The sequence below is a fragment of the Ptychodera flava genome, chromosome 1 (genome assembly GCF_041260155.1).
Source record: "Ptychodera flava strain L36383 chromosome 1, AS_Pfla_20210202, whole genome shotgun sequence".
In the NCBI taxonomy this organism is placed as follows: domain Eukaryota; kingdom Metazoa; phylum Hemichordata; class Enteropneusta; family Ptychoderidae; genus Ptychodera; species Ptychodera flava.
In genome coordinates this window covers 38,188,209-38,209,286 of record NC_091928.1, presented here as the reverse complement: position 1 = coordinate 38,209,286, position 21,078 = coordinate 38,188,209, and the positions used below count along the sequence as shown (strand labels likewise).

The 21,078-nt window shown below is 37.1% G+C and overlaps 2 protein-coding genes across 3 annotated transcripts; one reads left to right on the top strand and one right to left on the bottom strand.

Moving 5' to 3' along the window:
* Positions 1-48: 48 nt before the first annotated feature.
* LOC139144734 (uncharacterized) lies at positions 49-15,330 on the bottom strand. The gene is made up of 15 exons (XM_070715462.1): positions 14,740-15,330; positions 13,630-14,680; positions 12,340-12,786; positions 11,817-11,947; positions 11,613-11,661; positions 10,506-10,612; positions 10,272-10,320; positions 8,200-8,345; positions 7,253-7,399; positions 4,982-6,458; positions 3,767-3,892; positions 3,491-3,643; positions 2,889-3,167; positions 2,045-2,182; positions 49-1,688 (listed from the first exon to the last, which is right to left on the bottom strand). The coding sequence occupies exons 1-15, from the start codon at positions 15,328-15,330 to the stop codon at positions 1,657-1,659; spliced, it is 4,923 nt and encodes a 1,640-aa protein (XP_070571563.1). The 3' UTR covers positions 49-1,656.
* A 2,682-nt stretch (positions 15,331-18,012) lies between these two features.
* LOC139136694 (uncharacterized) lies at positions 18,013-20,839 on the top strand. 2 transcript variants are annotated; one of them, XR_011553228.1, is made up of 4 exons: positions 18,013-19,441; positions 19,644-19,904; positions 20,325-20,419; positions 20,552-20,839. XR_011553228.1 is itself a non-coding variant. In XM_070704491.1 (2 exons), exons 1-2 carry the CDS (start codon positions 18,148-18,150, stop codon positions 19,844-19,846), a joined length of 1,497 nt encoding a protein of 498 aa, XP_070560592.1. In that variant the 5' UTR covers positions 18,013-18,147; the 3' UTR covers positions 19,847-19,993. The 2 variants fall into 2 exon arrangements, 1 of the variants encoding a protein (XP_070560592.1); XM_070704491.1 differs by lacking the exons at positions 20,325-20,419; positions 20,552-20,839 and having other exon boundaries at positions 19,644-19,993.
* Positions 20,840-21,078: the final 239 nt, after the last annotated feature.

Below are 21,078 nucleotides of genomic sequence, written 5' to 3'. Positions count from 1 at the left end.
CATTTGAATATCTTCCAAAAACCTTGTGTCACCTCAAAAATACGTGTGTGTCTTGTATTGCCGGAAGTCGCAAAATATCGATGTTTTCATCTTCGGCGTTAGCGATGATTAAACTGTCGAGCTTGTGTATCTCTTCGTACGTTCCCTCTATTCTTGCCAGTATAATCTCCAGTATGAACAGTTGTTCGGGTCGCCCTGAAACGCAGACATTGTGGATTCGGCTTTCTTGAGTTGGTTTGTTACTACTCGTGATCTCTTTAGGTTGGTCGTAGCTTGGGTTCCCTCTGCCTGATCTGACTTCGACTTTGCCTCCTTCTTTGAACTCATCCTGGTCTCGGCAACAAAAACAACTTTTGAGTTCAAGTGATGGAGACAGAGACGGCGGCTTTATTTCTTCACACTTTATTACCAGACACCTACGTCAAGTTGAACCAATGCTATACTAACATAAGCTTAATGTATCAGTGGGTGGGATAAGTGAGGACCGGCTCCAGTGGTGAACGATGTGGTACACTATACTGTACACGAACATATACCAAAGTAAAGTGACTAATTCAGGCTGTGATATAGCCGGTTTTGGCTAAGAAGTGTCTTTGACTTTGATTGGTTGGGGATGAATCACGTCAGAAAGAATCAAAACTATGTGTCAACACAGGATATAAGGAAGAAACTGACAAGGTGATAACACGTCTTCATTGGCAAGGAATTAAGCTGAAGTAGCTATCTTTGAGGAACGTTTCTCAACACAAGTAGGATAAAACAATCTACATTATACATCGTTCAGAAACAAAATGAGCAGCGCAAAAAAAAACAGGATATAGGAATGGGCACACTGGTAGATATGAGAATTGGAACTGAACAACTCAATAGACACCGACGCACTCTCCATGCGTATTCAATGATTTACAAAAGAATCGCAAATGTACTTAAATATACTTATTCTAAAATCCTTTTAGAAGAATAATATATAATTCAATCAGGCATTTCTACAGGAGGTTATATGATAAATTTGAATAATGTGATCAATAGAGCATTTGATAAAAAGACTAAATATTCAGTGTTTCTTAACGCTCGTCAGGTTAATCACAAAGTAAAGTTTACCTGCATATCTGAAATCTATCTCAGAAATAGCATAGCCCATAATATTGCCAGAGAGACACGATAAACAAAGCATTCATCACGACTTAAATTCATCACACCACAATGCCCACTCCCTATATATTAAAAAGTACTTGCATTGATATAAAATATATAATTGAATCAACATACATATTCCCCACCTTTTTTTGGTTCGTATATATTTCAAATTTTAACTAATCCGTCATTTCGTCGGTACCAATCAATCTTGTCCCTATGTTAATTGAACGATAACCTTTACTTCGACATAGTGAACGGGTCTTAAGACGATGGTCCCCTTTGTCAGAGTTACACTGTTAGCAGTTCCCTTACTCACATAAAGAAGCGTTCATTACTACGAAATACTCAGAAACATAACTAAGGTCAATATCCTCGAGTACATAATCCCATGTACTCATATTCATTGTCAATATCGTTTTTGCAGGTTATCAATGTAGTCACTCTTTGAGGGTCAAAATGTGCATCGTTTCACTTCAGGGGTACCCGAACTGTAATCCTTGCATGGTACAGTTGGCTCCATCACAACCAAATCGTTTTTTCAGGAGGATACTCTGCAAATAAAATTGATATAATTGTGAGTGAGACAATGCCACTAATGCATGGTTAATATCATCGGGTAACGCTGTAGTTTTGCGTAAAATTACGGTGCTCATGACAGGGCCTATAGAAATTTTTCTTAATTGCATTTAGTCGGTGCTTTTTTCGTTCGACAAAATCACGCATCGATTAAAGATAGCAAGACGCAATCCATGTGTTGTATCAAACGCCCATAGCGGAATTGAACTATTGAAAGTATATCGGGAAACGAATAAGTCCTGATATAGAACTCACTTCTGAAAGCAGTTTGAGTTGGGAGGGGAGCAAATCGGTATTTGTTAACAAGTATTATTTTATAACCTTGACTTACTTTCTGCCAAGTCCATGCTGTCATTTGCTACCTTTTCAAACATATCATTCAGATTTGTGGATGTTATCTCGTTCCGGTACTCTAGGGATTTGTCGTTTTCACCTCGGTCATGGTAAAGCACAGCCAAGTAATAAACAGCTAGTAGAAAATACAAAATTGAATTAGTCGACGATGAAAAAAATAATCCTTTGAACGCAAAAATCCATCCGTCCATCCGTCCGTCCCCTCCTTCTCCCCCTCAATTCGTGCGTCTGTAAGTCCATGCCTCCACCTACCCGTCCACCTACACGTCCATCAATCCGTCCGTCCATCCAAAGATTCCGATCCCATCCCATCGATATCGCATTCACCCCTCCAACCTCCCCTCCCTCCTTCCCTCCCTTCCTCCATACATACATCCATATTTTATACATAGATACATAGAGACACAGATACACAGATACACAGATAGATACATAGAGACACAGATACACCATACATACATACATACATACATACATACATACATACACACATACACACATACGTACATACGTACATACATACATACATACATACATACATACATACATACATACATACATACACACATACACACACACATACATACATACATACATACATACATACATACATACATACATACATACATACATACATTTTTTAATTTAACTAGGCTTCAGCATCTTCTTCAATGGCCAAATGATAAGTGCATAACAATACAAAATATGCAAATAGTGTGTGGAGTACAGTGAAAATTAGTTTACTTGCTCAATGCTACTGTTAATAAACTAAGAAGAAAGTCAAAAAAATTCCTGAACAATGATTAAAAATTGTTGCTCACCAAGTTGATAGGAGTCAATATCATGTGGCATCCGATCCTTTTTCATGTTGTATGCTTTTATAAGCAACCCCTCAGCCTTATCGGGCTGTCGATCCTCACAATCACAGATGAGATAATTCCTGGCCAGGTTTGTCATACCAACTGCAATTGCCACTGATTCGTTGATGTCGTATTTGCGCTGCCAGTATCGTTTTCTCATATCAACAGAGTCTTGGAGATATGTCTGTGCTCTCTTATAGTCTCCAACATCCTGGTAGAAACGCCCCAGTTGCTGTTTCGCTTTTAGATAGATTAGCATAACATTCAACGTTTGAGCGTATGAAATGATAAAGGCTTAAATGTCTTAAACTTGATGACATTTATGTACTCGCTAATATATATATATATATATATATATATATATATATAATAATATATTATATATATATATATATATATATATATATATATATATATATATATGATATCCTCTGGCTGATGTAATGTCGAATGAACTAAAGTGTACATTCCTAGGAATAATAATATCATAATAAAACAAAAGTATTGTATGTACGTATATATGTATGTATACAACAATTGTGACCAAAGGCGACTTTACATACCATTTGCGATAGTTTCGTTGTCTTCATCTTTTGCCATGATGGTTTCCTTTTTGTTCAACGTTTCCCTTAGGAGTTCTTCTATTTCTTTGCGTTTGGTCTCATCGCACATGTACTCGTGATTGTTTTGCTGAACCCTTCCAAGGCTTTGCATTGCTGGAAGATCGAGGACAAATTTTTGGAAATTTCAAAGAAATATTGTGTCCTTAATCCTGGTACCCTCTATGTTCATTAAAATGACAAAACCAACTTGTAAAATAATCAAGTAAGAATTCTTACCCGAAGCCAATTCGAATGTATCTGGCCCGGATAGTTTTCTGTAGAGCTTAATACTCAGTTGTAGGTTCTCTTCAGCGACTTTGATGAGACCTAATTCGTAGTTGACATTTCCAAGGTTATACATCTCTGCAAATGGAAAAAATATAATGCAGAACCTCCCTTCAGCACACGATTTTACTAGTTACAATGTGTTCGAAATTAAGATACTCCATAAAGTTCAGGTTAAGTTCACTTCACAATTATTTTTTATTGCTTGCCAGGCAATAAAGAGTCAATGTCGTCTACAGTCTAAAACGATGCTTGTTCATGAACTTTGCAGTTATAAATACAATTTGAAGACAATTAACATTTTTTATTTCTTTTGGTGTTACTAACTTACAACACAAAAGTGTTATTAAAATCGGTTTATAATGAATATTCTATAATGTGCAGAGTAATTAAAATTATTGTACTTGTTTTGTCGTAAGCAAGATTGGAAAGAAATATATACTAAACTATGTTTATTTTTTATTGTGACATATGGAATAAAGATATTTTAGCCATAAGTAAAACCAAACCTATGATATACGGTATTCTTAATTATTCTGATTACTTTTGTCTCTCTGCATATGTTACTCCATCACGACATGTTGTTAAAACACTGAATAACCTATAAGAATATTACCGTCTCTTCGACTTCTTTGCTAATCGGATGAACACAAAGGAACAATTAAATGTTTGATCAAGGATTTGTGAATGAAGGACGAAGCCTAGTAATTGAAAAAAATTTAAGGTAGCATGCGCCTCGATGATGAAAGACTTCAACTTTTGCTCAAACTTCCCTCAACGAATTTTTCTTCAGCCATTTTCTTTCAAAAACAAAAAGCATAATCGGGGTTTGGGTCTGTCACAGTGCACATTTTGGTTCTAGAGAAACACAAAACCCAAAATATACCGACATTTGAAATTCATAACAGACACAATCCCTGCTTTAACTCTATAAAAACAAAACTATTTTCGATTCTTGTTAAATCAAGACGATGAAATTACAATTTTTCTTGTACGCAGACCTTCAAAACAAGCCTCTTTAAGTGGTGAATCAGAAAAAATTCAAACTTTGAGAGTTTGAATATCTTTTCTTCAGGTGCAGTCTACCTTGAACTTTATGATGCACTGGTCATTACTCATTTCGATATCGTATCAGTTTGTCATTACTGCACAGTTATATTGTCCTACCTCTGGCTAATTCTGTCTCCAACTTTGGGTCACGCCAATTACTCAATCTTGCCATTACGTTATACAGCACTTTTGCATCGTCGGCAAATCCCATTCGACGAAGGTATGTCGCAACAGGTGAAAATAAAGCGTGGGTGTTATCAATGCCGTTTACAACCGATGAGCATCCAATTTGTCTAGCTAGGGCAAGAGCATGTGAAGCTATAACTGAATTACTCTTCCGCACTGACTCTGCGTAGAGAACCTCGATTTGGTCAGCATAAACGTCTTCAAACTTAGGAAACAGTCTTTCCAGCATAGCCAATACAGTGTTTATACTTCGAGCCTTCTGCTGTTCGGTTGCTAATTTGAAAATCACCAGCTGAACGAGATGGTGGACGGCAAATGAACCAAGACGCGTGAAATCGTGTTTGTTGGTAAAGATGCCATTGGATTCTTGTCGAGTGAGCGGTGAGGCAAAAGAGTGCTTTCTCAACTCATCAAACAACTCCATGATGCGGGAATAGATGGAAGAGGGATCTGCGTACTTGCTTCTGCTGTCACGTTTTAGTAGGTGATCTTTAAGCTTTCCAGGCTGTATATGGTTGGCCCCGTCTACTAACACTGCAGTGTTAATATTGGTGGACAGGCAGCAGCAAAGCCGGAGAAACTCCGCTGCTGTATCATTGCTATTACAGAGACGTTCATAGTTCAGTTTCCATGTCGTGAATACATCTCCCTTATAGGGATCAGGCATTCGAGCAAACGCCTTGTCTTCCGTTTTGTCACAGGCAGCTCTGAAACGATTGATTTGTTGCTTTGTCATACAGATTGGTCTGTCGCTCAAGACTTTATCTGGCAGACTCTTCAATTGAAGTAGATCACCAATGACTGCCTGACAAAGAGTCGGTGCGAAAATGGAGTCCATCCCATTTGCCTTCAACCAACCTGCTATTGGGTCACTCACAATGCCACGCAGGACCTTAGTATTGCAGTCTTGGAAAAGCTGTTTGTATTCCTTCATCGTTACACCATAATTTACCATGTACATACAAGCCTGTCTCAGTGCTATCGGTAGACCGTGCAGAGCTTGGTCACTGACTAACCAAAGTAATGCCTCATGCTTTGTTTTATTGTCTTTCTCCATTATCTTTATGGCATCTCTCGCACCATCGATAGATGTTGGAATACATCCTGGTGTCGATGCTAACATACGAACAAAATATATGGCTGCATCGTCGTAAGACAAAGAATCAATCTGGGTATGGATGCGCTCACCATTATACCAGCCTTCCCAGCCACGGGCGGATCTCGTTGTTATCAATATGTGACCATTTAACAATGGAAGAGCCTCCGGGAATAGATAGCTGATAACGCCTGGGTCTTCGACATCATCGATCACGAGTAACCATTTGTCGTTTTGGCGAAGCCATGCGATAGCGTCTCGACGTATGTATTTTGGTGGCAGCTCATCGTCTTCACCAAAGCTTCCAGTTTTCTTAACAGAAAAAACATTCTGCAGTATTTTACACTGTACTTGCATAAGGGGGATACATATATGGTTTCCAATCATCAGCGCTTTCCATAAAACGTGTTCTTCAATTCAAAATATTTGCAATAAATGAGAAAGATCAAATAAATTCGTCTAATTTACAGTGAAAGCCGCAAGTAAGATTCATCCCTGGCATGTTGTTGATATTACCAGTAAATTAAGTCATTATTGTATATCCAACATAATCACGTATGCCTTTTATGTACAGAACTTGATGAGTTGAATGCAGAGGGTCATTCGATTTAACAATTGTTGAAATCATAAGTGCATACATGATCAATATTTACTGATAGCCCATTGACCATCTGCATTCAACTCATTCTGTACATGAAGGGATGCGTGATTATGTTGGACATACAATAATGACTTAATTTACTATCAACACCATATTATGTATGGTCATTCGACTTCAACTATTGTTGAAGTCATAAATGCATACATGATCAATATTTACTAATTGCCCATTGATGTAAAATATTTTGCAAAAATCCATATGATACAATATCATGAAAACTTAGTATTATGCAGATTCGTCAAGTGTTGGTTTAGGGTGCGTGTGGTCAAGTGAAGACTGCATCAACTAAGGTACTTTTCGATATGAATTGCTATCGTTGAAATTGTACTTCTTGCCCGAAGTAGATAAACAATATTATTAGACCGAAACTTAAATGTCAATCCAATGCATGACAGATAAACTAAAAAGTACTTTAAAACTTGAACTGAATGGATGTGAATGGTACCTTCAGCAACTCCTTGAGACCAAAGTCTAAGTACGTGTGTGATCTTCCATTCATGATGAATAGATGTCCATTGTATTTCTTCCAATTTTGCCAAATGTACTGGTTGATAATTTCAGTCTTTCCACATCCTCCAAGACCGTCAAAAATCTGTTGAAAAAATTGATACCAGAAAGAATTCTTCGTCACAAAGCAAAGGCATCCGACATCAAATTGTCAATGGGGGCATGACATAATCACTAATATACGATATTGCCTTTGACCAATATTACACAGAATATTGCAAGTAACACCGATTGATGATGGACGGAAAAATCTATAAAGAATTATTTCCTTTAACGTACAAAAACTAGATATGATTTGCCAAACACTGCTTAAATACTAATAAGAGGAGATAACAAAATGCATCACCGCATCATATTTGCATCAGACATAGGATTTGACAAAAATTCTATAATATTTCTCATACACTTCCTTTCAAATGCGATTGCTGTAGACACTCTGACAGACACACTTTTGCATTTAAGTAGTATGCGCCTCGAAAGTGAAAGACTTAAACTTTTGCTCAAACTTTCCTTAAGGTATTTTCAACTATTCTCTTTCAAAATCAAAAATAAAAATCGGGGTCATCGTGCAAATTATAGTACTAGAGAAACTGTTTTAGCTCTATGGAGAAAAATTATGATTCGAATTTAGAAAAGCTAAGCCGGTGAAACGTTTTCTCACACCAAAGGCTTTTACTTGAACCCCAACAAGCGGTATATAAACAAACAATTGGAAAAGTTTGAGGGTCCGGTTATCTGTCCCCAAGGCGCGGTCTATCTATGAAAGCCCAATATTCTCTGTCGACTGGTTTTTGATACTCTTATCTACAACGGCGATTGAAAGTATGATTTATCGAAACATACGGAAATGAAGTGATGAAGTATGGAGCAACATATGTTTGTCACCTCAATTAAAACCGGTCTCTTACGATTGTCCTGGTATCTGCTACAATGTTCGTTCCAATGAATTGTGATGTTCTGGAGAGCTTCTTGATGTTTAACTCCAGTAAAGAAGGGAGACGGCCGTCTAATTTCACGAGGACATTCAAAGTCTGGGACAAGAACAGACACGTAACTGTTATTAATTGGGTGGATGGCTGGGTAGGTAGGTGTGTAGGTGTAGTGCTTTCTTATGTTCAATTGAGTAGACATGTCCAGGTCATTGGTAATTTTTATCTAACTAAAGATAAAATTCACGTTGTGATATTCGAAAGTATGTAATATATGGTTCACGCGTATGTGGATCCGCCTACCGACTTTTCTCCTAATGAAGCAAATTATGGATCGGGCGTCGCATTAAATAAATACCCATGATTATTAATTTTGTAATGTATATATGTATAACCATGTGGTGTTAATAAGGTTAAGAGGTGATTTTTTCATTCATTTACACAATACATGTAGTTGTCGTTGGCCACTCTCTCTCTCTAGAAAGATCTGTATAAGATATGATTGACATTCTTACCATCGGAAAAAAGTATTACCAGATTGCCAATTGTGAGAGCTGCTATGATTTGCCATGATGCCATTGTTGCATCAGTGATGCTTAAACGGCCTATCCACGGAATGCTTAATGTATGTGGTTATGTGGTACAAATGATTGCTAAATATCAGTAGCCGTACATTGTTCAGTGGCAGTACTGGATTTTATTTCTAGTTATTTATTTCTGATAAGCTGCCAAGCCGTATAATTTTAATCAATAATGTAAGCTGCTATCGCTCCATTCTTACGGATTTATGCATTAAAGTAAATATCAAGATAAGCATGTAAATTTCATTGCCGTAGAGCGTTTCTTATCTAATATAAATCATCATAGTAATGTAGTATCATCATTATAGTAATGTAATCAAATATAGCAATATAGTAATCATTATAATAATGTACTATATTAATAATTATATTGAATAGCGTATTGATCTCTAATTTCCTTGCATTTAACTGTCCATGACACGAGGTACAAATCAGGTTGTCTCATTATGTTGTATAAAAGTCACCTGCTAATCTGTAGCTCTCATTGAAAAACATTCAAATGCTACTATTCCCATCATGGCATCAACTGTTGATGTGCCAACTCTAAGAGAAAACTTTTTTCCACTGGATGAATTCCTCCAACATCCCTTAGGAACTAATAGTCTAAATATTCCGAGACCAAAAACTTTGTTCAACATTCCAAATAGTTGCAGTAGAAGCCAATACCGGACGGACGTTTTCTTGTGTCAGTAAATAAAATAATTGATTGCTGTAGTGATTTGTTTCCCCTGTGTCATATAATAATGAACTAGCACAACCTGATACAAATTTAGACTTTATCTGATTAATATTCTGGTATTCTGGTCAATGATGATCGCGAGAGTAAGGCCTCTTAGCTTATTGTCTCACATATGGCGTTTGAATGTGCAAGTGACACAAACAAAATACTTGTAACCTTATATGACTATAAAATTGTCAAGGCAACAATTTATTTCAAAAAAGATGAACAGTGGATCTCTGTTGAACAGAAGTTGAATTATTGAGCGCATCTTCTAGTGTGACAATACTACTATTGAAGATTATATTTTCAGTCTGTTAATATTTGAGAGCATATTTACATAAAATATTGTTGCCATATATATGCATTTGTTGGCCCATACAAGTAGATCCCTCACATGCTTGTGTGATAAGTTAGGTCATATACCCAGTATGAAAAGCTCTTTCTATACCGTGTATCAGTATGAATATAATTGTAGTTGTGTCAACAATGAAATCAAGGTGAGTTTGTGATGCAGCATAATTAAAACAAGGATGAAGATATGACACAAGGAACAGATGATGTCAGAAAGTTAACATTTTGTTGCTACCTAGGAAATTTCTACTGCAATCAACATTTTCTCTGCTATATGCCCCTGGAGCTAAGTACAGTAGGATTTAGCTAAAGAAATATTATGTCTGTTTCAAGTAGAAGTGAACTTAGTGAATATACAGATACTTGATTACTTACTTTGTCCATGGTCTTTGTGATCAAAGTCTGTTGCACCGATTTCAATAACCTTGAATTAAACCATAAAAATGTTACTAACTCTAAGTGATAAATATTAATTTAAATACCTTACTTAAACAGTTTTTATTATTCTCATGTTATTAAATAGTATTTTGCTGCTGTCTCTCAGTAACTTCAAAAGCATTTTGATTCTCATTGTACACGTTTTACACTCATGTTTGAATTGAAATTTACCTTTGTGTCTTCTGAAACAACACTGCCATCTCTATCAATGCAGCCTACATCCTGTTCTTCAACGACATCACCATAGAATTTCACCGGTTGAATTCCTCCAACATCCCCTAAAAATAAATAGTCTAAATATTCTTAGACTAGAAACTTTGTTCCATATTCCAAAAAGTTGCAGTCAAATGTTATATCGGAAAAACAAAGTATTGTTCTGTTCAAGAAAATAAAATAATTGATTACCGTTGTGATGTCTGTCTCACCTGTGTCATATAACAATGAACTAGCACAAACTAATGCAAATTCAGACCATTGCCTGATTAATATTCTGGTATTCTAGTCCCTGATGAAGCGCTCATGAGATTTGAGGCCTCATAGTTTATATTCTCGTATATAGCGATTGAAAGTGAAAGCGACACAAAAACAACACTTGTAACCTTAGATGACTGTAAAATTCTCAAAGCAACAATTTATTTCCAAGACAATTAATAGTTGATCCCTGTTGAACAGAGGTTGGATTATTATTTTTGGATCTAGTGATTTACTTGCTGTGCATGAAAAGCGATGTCAGAGATTGATGTAATGTCATATTATTTCAACTTCAGATAATATCTGATGCAATACATTTTGTTGCATATATGAAATTCACTCATGACATCCTGCTTCGTATACATTATTTTATAGTTTAAATGGTAACCAATTACACAGGTTTCATTATCTTGACAATTCATGAATTTAGTGATGTATTGTACCATCCCACCAATCAAATAAAGTAATGGGGTCACAAAACTAGAGTTCTTATTTAAAACAGTTGGAAACTTTCCATTATTGTTTACATTGAAACCCATTAGCCTACCAAATTAAAAGTTCAATTCCTAGCTTAACTGCCTTATTTATATAAATGACATAACAGAGCCATAGTCTACTCACTTCTGACTATTTACTGATGCCGCTAAATGATCTTTTAAATGCTTAATAAAAACCTGTCGACAGTATCAAATTTTAATATAGAAATTCCCAACTCGTGTGAGACATTCCGTTTCAGCCCACTGGGAAGTGGGATTATTTTTCTCATGTCCAGTCAATATTTGGAAAAATTGACGTTTTCTTACTTACTTTCTCTTGTGTCTTTCAGATCAATATCTGTTTGACTAGTTTCAGTATCCTAAATGAAGAAGTAAAGACATCAATATTTTAATTGCTTACATACTGGTATTTCTAATTTACCAAAACAGATCTTTTATTCAATGGTTAAAACGAGTGAATCTCAGTTATTTTTAAGAATGTTTCGATTTTCATAAAACAACATTTTTCTCTTACATTTGATTTGAACTGTACCTTGCTATCTTTCGTGAAACCACTGTCATAGTAATCAAAAAACGTATCTCCATCATTATCTTCTTTAGCAAAAGCATTGGAGAATTTCACTGGTTGAACTCCACCGCCGTCTCCTGGAAGGACACAATTTGTATAAAGGGAGTCAGCAACAGGTGGTTGATTAATTCAAATATTTCATCAAAGTAGTAATGTATTGCACCATCCCACCAATCAAATAGAGTAATGGGATCACAAAACTAGAGTCCTTCTTTGCCACAGTTGCAAGTTGCGTCTATGCTCATAATGATTCACAAGCAGTCTGGTCCAGTATTGCATGTTTGTGAGAATTTAATGCTTCAAGTTTCCCGTAATAATATTTAAACCACTACTACATTATCATCGATAAAATTACCAATGGTGAAAATCGGCACATATACCGGATGCTATCTATTGAACTGGGGCAACATTATTGTCCACAGTTATGGCTATTCGAGATTAATACTTCTAAAGGCTTAACAAAACTTACTGTTAATGAAGAATAATTCAACCTCTTTAAACTTCTTTGTGTCATAAGTTGCTTTTAACTGCAGTTTGATCTCTGCTGCTGCAGCCATCTTTCTCATGTCATCTGTTATCAGAAGTGGTTCAAATGCTTTTGCTAGGCTTCCGGATCTACAAGTGTGCTTTAACTTGTAGAGAGTGTAAAGAGCAAGGAACCTGATCAAGATGCCCAAGGACTTTGCCACCAAACCTTTTAGATCCACATCATCAAGTATCTTTTTGCAGATTTCCTTAACTTCTTTGCAGCTGTCCTCGTCAGCCACCACTTCGTCCACTTTCCGTTTCAGTGCAGCCTTCAGTTTATCAATTGTTTTCTCTGCATGGTCTTGGCTAATTTGTGCTTGAGTGGTTTCTTCTCTTAGATGCTGTTGAAGAACGCTGTCATCCAACACTATCTGTACTTCTAGGATATCTGAGGAAGTAGAGATATGAAATTCAATTGTGATCAAAGCTTTTTAACAAATCAATGCAGTGACATCCTTATTTCACAAGATTGCGGACAATGTATCTATTACAATAATTATACAAAAAAATCAGCGATATTTTTCTGACGTGTCTTTTGCTACATGACGCGGTATAATTCTCAATATGACACTGACATTGATTGACACATAAAGCCAAATAATGACCCTTTTTGTCACCAACAGCCACTGGATATGTTTTCAATACAAAAATACCAAAGGGAATATTTAGTAAAGAAGGCAATGGTGAGGGCAATTATGTTTGCATGATTTACAAATACAACAAGAAACAAATTTTGTACAAATAAATTACTAAAGATCTACTTTTACCGACATTTTGTATCAGCGTATAATAAGCTTCTCTTACAGAACCTTCAATTTATTTTTTCAAATAATTTTGGCGGGGTCGCGTCAACATTGCAACTCTTTAAAAAATTGACCAACTAATCATTTGGAAAGGGGAGCATAAATAAATCTATAGATACCGAAAGTGCAACGGGAAAAACCCTTTTCATTCAAGTAAATTTAAGGGAAAGGAAAAAAACCAACCAAGATTTTACATCACATACAAGGAAAGTAAAAAGATTTAAATCTGCCAACGAAGGTGTATATTTTTTCACTTGTTCTGCATATCACTTAGCGTCTTATCACTGCTGTTGTGTCTCAGCTGGCAGAATACCTGGAAGCTGAAAAAATAATAATTTTTAACCTAAAGATTCCTAAAGTCACATCATATAATTTATATGTTTTAATTATAAGAAAATGCTGAAAAAAGACATAAATATGTATGATACCTTCAATAGCACTCTGTAGTCCATAATCTTTATTTGCATCCCTTGTTCCTCGCTTCACAGTACATGTTAACAGGGTTGTAAACCTGGCACAAGCTGTTGCTATGACTGCACTCTCTTCCAAGTCTTTTTTCAGAGCCTTTGCCTGCTTGAAAGCCACAGGTGCATTCTGTATGTGTTTTAGTATTCTGGAAGTCAGATTATTCTCTGCAGTTTGTGCTGATACAATACAGTTGGTAGCATGCTCCATGAAGTGTTTTTTGATGAAGTGAGCTAGATGAGAATCTTCATCAACAGCTGTTGGTAAACCAGATACCATTGCTTCCATGCCATAATAACTGTAATCTACATAGGATGGTACAGGCAGGCACAGGTGAGACTGTTGCAGAGATCTGACCAGATATTTTGCTGAATGTCCTGGATAAAGTATTGGCTTGATATGAGGACACTGCATTTTATGAGATAAATATTGCACTATTTTGTTGCCCGCTTGATCAGATACCCCCTGTATTTTCCATCGAGGAGGGTTTAATGCACCATGGCTTGCTTTCAAAAGATTGGCCGCAGTACCTATTGAAGCTGCCATAGTGTCACATCTTTCTATGGCTTTCTTTGTATCTATCTGACCACATGTCACTATATGGTGTTCTCCTATCTCTTTTTCTGTAGGTTCTTCCCACAAAGTACAGCTGATTGGTCTTGGGAGAATCTCCTCATGCGGTATTTCTGACAATATTTTACTATTGACCTCTGTACGGTATGCGTTCTGGAAATACTGGTGGATCTGAGGTCCAATGGAAAAGACAAGGTCTGCCTTGCTAGCCATAAGTAACATCTTCTCTTCAAATTCCACAAATCCAGGTTCTTCAACTTGAAGGCAGTTTGATTCAGGACATGCATGGTTGATGAGAACTAGCTTTGCACCAGGAAAAAGTTTTTCTCGGATATAAGCTGCTGCAAGTCCTGTTTTTGGAGCATATCCAATCACGTATTGGACATTTTCTATCTTTCCAAGGTAAGGGTAGTAACTTTCATGATTCACCAGCCACTCAAACTTGGAGGGTCGTCTTTTGCTTCAACCTCCTCCTTTCTTTGAGCTGGAAGTAAGGTTACACTACAGCTCTGAGCATCTTTCTTCTGGTCATCACTGATTTTGACGTCAACTACGGTAGAATAGGCTTTCAGAACTTCTCCTGCCTTGGCCTTCCTTTCACAGAAATCTTCGACAAGACTTCTGTGAAATCCTGTCAGACCCAGCTCATCTTTATCCCAGGCATGTGCAACAAACCCTGCTGCGGGTTTGGAAGGTATATGGTGAAGTTTGGCTTCAGGGAAAAGACTTCGGTGTATTACGCATGCAGCATTCTTTGTCTTTGTAGACAAACCAACCACATACCCAATAGTTTTCAGCTCCCTTAGTCCGGGGTAGTAGTTATTGTGATTGATAAGCCAATGTATTCCTGGTGGGTCTTCAAGGGGATCTATCAACTCGTTTCGTGAAGCAGTAATCAAAGTAACTCCATATCTTGCTGCCTCATTCTTTGTTTCTTCACTCACTTCAACATCAAGGAAAGTGCAGTAAACTGTAGGAATCTTACTGTTAGGAGTCGTATGTAATGTCGCCTTACAGAAATTACTGATCACTCTCCGGGTTGTTTTATCCCATATTGTTGAGATACACAGCACTTCCTCAGGACTCTGCATCTTTGCCCTGAATAAATAGCAACGGGATCAGCTGTAAATAACACATCATTTGTCTACATTTTAAACATTTGTTACGTGTTCGAAAACGAAAAAAGGTGAACTCAGCAGTTTCCGTGTAAAACAAAATTTATTACGAAAAACAAAATTAATTGCTAAGTCAGGGATAGAATACAAACTGTAAAAGTATACAGACTACTTATCTCAGCTGGGACGGCACAGCTCCAGTCTCAGAGTTGTAACAGTCAGTCGGATGAATGAACAGTCCTTTGGCTTGCAGGCTTGAAGTTGCACAAAGTCCACAGTATAAATCCAGCGTTGGCAGTGAAGGTCTTGAAAAGTCTTGAAAATAATACTGCTGGAGTTTCCAGAGTATTGAAGTAACACGTGAGAGACACGATCCCAAAAGTCTGACTGGAAGCTGTGCACGTCCCTATTTAACCCATGTGCTAACATAAGAGCATATAAGAACAATCTAGAACTTTTATTGACATGCTAATTACTGTTCTAAAATTATTTCTTACACAACTAATTACATTTCCAGAACATTCCAAACATGACTAACTGAATTCAAGGTTGTGAGTTCGTTAAGGGCAGTGACCTTGAGAATGTTCTAGACTAATTAGACTAACGTTATGAGTGTGGGGAAAATGACCTACATAAAACACCCCCTCTTCAAAAAAGAAATTTTTTCAAAGAAAAATCTTTCGTTTACAAATGTAATCTTAAAAGTGTGAACAACTATAACATTTGAAATACGAGAGAGACGCTCTGTAATTAAATTGTCTCTGCCTTTGATATGTCTAATATCAAGATTAAACTCCTGTAACATTAAACTCCATCTTAGCAATCTCTGATTTTTGCCTTTAAATTTCTGCAGTAAAACAAGAGGGTTGTGATCAATATAAACCACTATTGGCTGATTTGAAGAAGTAACATAAACTTCAAAATGCTGAAACTTCAAATGCTGTAAAGCTAAAATCAAAGATAAACACTCTTTTTCAATTGTACAGTATTTTCTCTGGGATTTGTTGAATTTGCGTGAAAAGTAGCAAAGAGGATGATGTATCCCATGAGTATCCTCTTGTAATTTTGTATTGGAAAACTTGAAAAGACACTGAATTTGGCATAAAGTATGCACGGCAAAGTCCAGTTACTTTTATTAAGTTCGATAAAGTCATTGTTCCGCAAATACTTGACTTCTTCCTGGAGATATTTCGCTTTCGCTGGATTCAGTCTGTATGGATGTTGTTCCACAGGATAACTGTCGCCGACATCTACGTTGTGCTAGATGATGTTTGTCTTCATTGGAATATCTTGGAACAGGTGTTTATATTCCTGGATCAGTTCTTTCACCTGTTGTTGTTGTGACGGCTGGAGGTGTGCCAACTTTGTAGACTCAAGATTCTCCAGGATTTCTGAATTCTGAAGTTTGACCGAGCCCAGCTTTGAATTTAGAGTATTTTCACTCAAGTCAATTTCAGTATCGCTATCTTCATAATATTTTGAACTGACTGCACTGACAGGCTATGTTATAGTAGGATTATTCCTACCGAAATATGGCTTAAGCATATTTATGTGGCATAGCTGTTTTTGTTTTCGCCTGTCAGGTGTTATTATGATGTAATTTAAATCGCTCAATTTCTTATCAATTAGATATGGCCCAAAGTAACGAGCATGGAGTGGTTTGCCAGGAACCGGAAGAAGAACAAGAACTTTTTGATCTGGTTCAAACTTCCGTTTTGAGGTGTTTTTATCGTATTTGATTTTCATTGACTGCTGAGATGACTCAAGGTTTTCTCTGGCTAATTCACATGCCTTAGAGAGTTTTGTACGAAAATCTGACACATATTGTAAAATATTCAGACAATCATCATCATCTGATAGGAATTTCTCTTTGAAGAGCTTAAGTGGGCCACGGACTGTATGTCCAAATACAAGCTCAAATGGGCTAAAACCAAGAGACTCTTTAATTGACTCTCTAACAGCAAAGAGCAGAAAATGAATTCCTTCATCCCACTGCCTCTCTGTGTCAAAACAAGGTCTTATCATGTTTTTCAAAGTTTGATGAAATCGCTCAAGAGCACCCTGACTTTCTGGATGATAGGCGGATGACCTATACTGTTTAATGCCTAGCTGATCCATTACTTGTTGAAAAATTCCAGACATAAAGTTGAAGCCTGGTTTAGACTGGACACATTTAGGGAGGCCAAATAAAGTGAAAAATTTGACTAAAGATTTCACTATTATAGTCTGTGGGCCGACCCGGTCTATCGTTTCAAAAATGTTTCATTATTGAGAGAACTTCTTTTTATCAACTCCATTCATAAATCCTAGCTTAGGAGCTACAGAAAAGTCATTTTCAATCCCGTTTGCTGGGCGTTGCGCTAAATTTGACCGAAAAGTCTCAAAAACGAAGCAGATGCAAATAGGGGTAAAAGGTCAGGAGCTTTGTGCCCGATAGTAACAAACGTTCTCATTGGCGGCTGCGGCAACATTCCCTGCACATGGTCCAATCAAACAATGCGTTATATAGTCGCACAAAATGGCCGCCCCTGTTGATATGCAGTGTGTATGCCACGTCGTGAAGACGAAAAGAAAGGAGCCTATTTGTTCCTTCACAGATAAATCATGGGCTAAATTGCTTCAATGTACTGAAGTATGGAAGGATTCTGATGTTTGGAGCAGGAAATAGCGTTGCAGGTAAGCGCTGAATGCCGAGATCGGGCGGGCTTTCACCGTGTATGCTATCAGCGTTTCACAGATAAACACCGGCTTACTCAGGCACGGACACGCAAAGAGAAAGGTACTCTGCGAAAAATGCTTTTAACAAGCAAATCAAGTGAGCCGACAGAACTTGATAACGATGGTCAATGCCATGTTTCTCCTAAAAAGCGACACCTTCGATCCAACCCTACTTCCACCTCCATATCGGCAGCAAAACGCCGAAGTATACATGTGTTACCACCGATATGCATTTTGTGCAGACGTCGGAAACAAAGACGTGATCCGATAACAAGAAAGAAGTTAACTGAAAAACTTACGTCATGTGAAACTGACGGACGTACATTAATTAAAGCCGCCGAATATAGGAAAGATGAGAAACTTTTGATTCAACTCAGAGGTCAAGACTTAGTGAGTATTGAAGTGAAGTATCACAGATCATGTTACAAAAGTTATACCAGATGCGTAACTAACACGTACCAGAAAAAAGCAGAGGAAGACAGCAGTATCATGTACGCGCCATCCTTTAAGAAATTTTGCGATGAAGTTATACAGAAGAGAATTATCGAGGGCAGGGAGTGCATTTCAATGGACGTGATGAGAAATATGTTCATTAAAATGATCAATGATGATGAAGACATAGATGCATCCACGTATAAAAACTCGTCACTGAAAAGAAGACTGCAAACAAGGTTTGGTGACAAACTTGTGTTTATTCGACCTAAGTATCGGCAATGCGAAGTACTGATGGCAACAAGGGAAGATTCTGCTGCAGATTTTCATATCTTGAATATTACCAATACAGATTCTGAAAGTGAAGAGAGTGGAAATGAAATGGAATCACAGTCGATGACAACAAGCTATGATAACAGCCAAGATGAAAGGCTTGAGATGATTCACACTGCAATGAATATTCGAGGTATTCTTGATGAAACAGAAGGCGTTCATAACTGGCCTCCAAGGGAAGAAGACCTTACAATACAGCAAAGTAGAAGTATTGTGCCAACAAAGCTGTTCAATTTCCTAGCTTGGTGTACTGGCACATCACAGGACTTTCTTACAAGTGAACGTGTGGATGTCCCAGCAGATGTAGAAAGCAAATTGTTATCGATATGTCAGGATTTAGTATCATTGTCATCTCGAGGACGGAAAGTCACCCCAAAACACTTGTCCCTTGGTATGGCAGTGCGTCACATGACAGGGTCTTCATCTTTGATAGGATTGCTGAATGGTTTGGGCCACTGTATTTCACATTCATCGGTTTTAGAGCATGACACAGCACTGGCTCTTCAACAACTTCACAGTGATGGTTTGCCACCAGGATTTTGTCAAGAAGTGTTTACCACCTTAGTTTGGGACAATAATGATTTTGGTGAAGAAACTCTAAGTGGTAAGTAGACTCAGATACACATACTGTAGTTAGCTTTTTATTTTTAAAGGTTTTGATTTTATGACAAGACACCATGGAAAAAATTTAAAAAAATGACTTTGAAAAGTATTGATGTCCTGTTACTTTTTGTAGTTTTACTACAAGGAGATAATTGCACACTTATATTGTAATTTTTTACAATATTTTTTTTCATTCATTGTAGGAAAAGGTACAACTCATAACACCAATGGAATCATAATTCAAAGGAACTCTGGAGATGAAGCTGATAGTACTGCTGTCAACCTTTCAACTGCAGTTGCCATTACAAAGTCAAAGCAAAGGACACTTACTGCTCCACCAAGCAACATTATTGAGTACCATGGTAAACCCCGCCATGGCCCTGCACCGTCAGGTTGTACATTGTGAAATACAATAATCATCACAGTCACCATGTATCATGATGTAATGGTCTTATATTACAGTTGTAAGTACTTTAAGTGCACACTCATTAATGAAATGTTGCCATTTATTGCACAAATTGCACTATGCCCTACTTGCCCTTCCCCTTCATCCGAAACCTTCATCATTTTACATCTATGCAGTTTACACAATACATAAACAATCAAACCAATTACTTTTCATATATACAGTGTCTTTTACCCCAATTTAATGATATCCCTTTAATAAACCCCAATATGCATTATCTTACTGTTTAATATTGTAATTGTATGAATACTTTGCATGTTAGTGTCCATTTTCTTATTGTAATATTTTCATAGAAGAGATAACATAAGTATTATTATTACAAATTTTCAAATTTCATTATAATCAGAAGATATAACATTGTTACTATCATACAAATAATATCCAGTTCAATACAACAATTTTTTTATGCTACTTGTAGGGTCAGATGCTGACTGCATGCTTCGAAGCAAGGACAGCGTGACTGATATCCCACTTACTAAAGACTTGGCATTTTGGATGTGCAAAACTGTGCAGGTTTGTATTGACTAATTCAGTCGGCAAAGTCTTCAATCCCTTAATTACACATGATTGTTGATATTTTTATTTCTACATTTTGTTTCTACTTTAAACAGTTGCACTTTGATTTTTTCATTTTTCGATTACTAGGTCGAGGAAGGTAATGTGACTTTGCCGGCATGGACTGGATTTAATCAGCAACTCTCAAGCAACATCATCCGGCCTGTCAGCAAAATTGGCTACCTACCAGTGATAGATGCCAGTCCAACAGACAAGTCCACAATAAACACAGTACTGAGTACAAGTGTTGATATCGCCAATAAACTCCGCCTGCAAAGTGTGGTACTTAATATGGATCTGGCAATTTATTCAAAGGCACAGGAAATCCGATGGCAGAATGAAGAGTACACACAACGCCTAATACTACGTCTTGGAGAATTTCACCAGCAATGTCAGTTCTTTCTGCAATAGGAAAGCGCTTCAGAGATGCTGGCTTGGAGGATATCATGATAGAGTCTGGTATTTTAGCCCAAGGTTCAGTCAATGGTGTAATGAGCGGACATCATTACAACCGAAGTGTTCGCTGCCATAAACTGGTTGCAGAGGCTATGCACCGTCTCCGCTTTAATGAATTCCTCGACAGCTTGACTGAAGAGGAACATTTACCGGTGATTGCT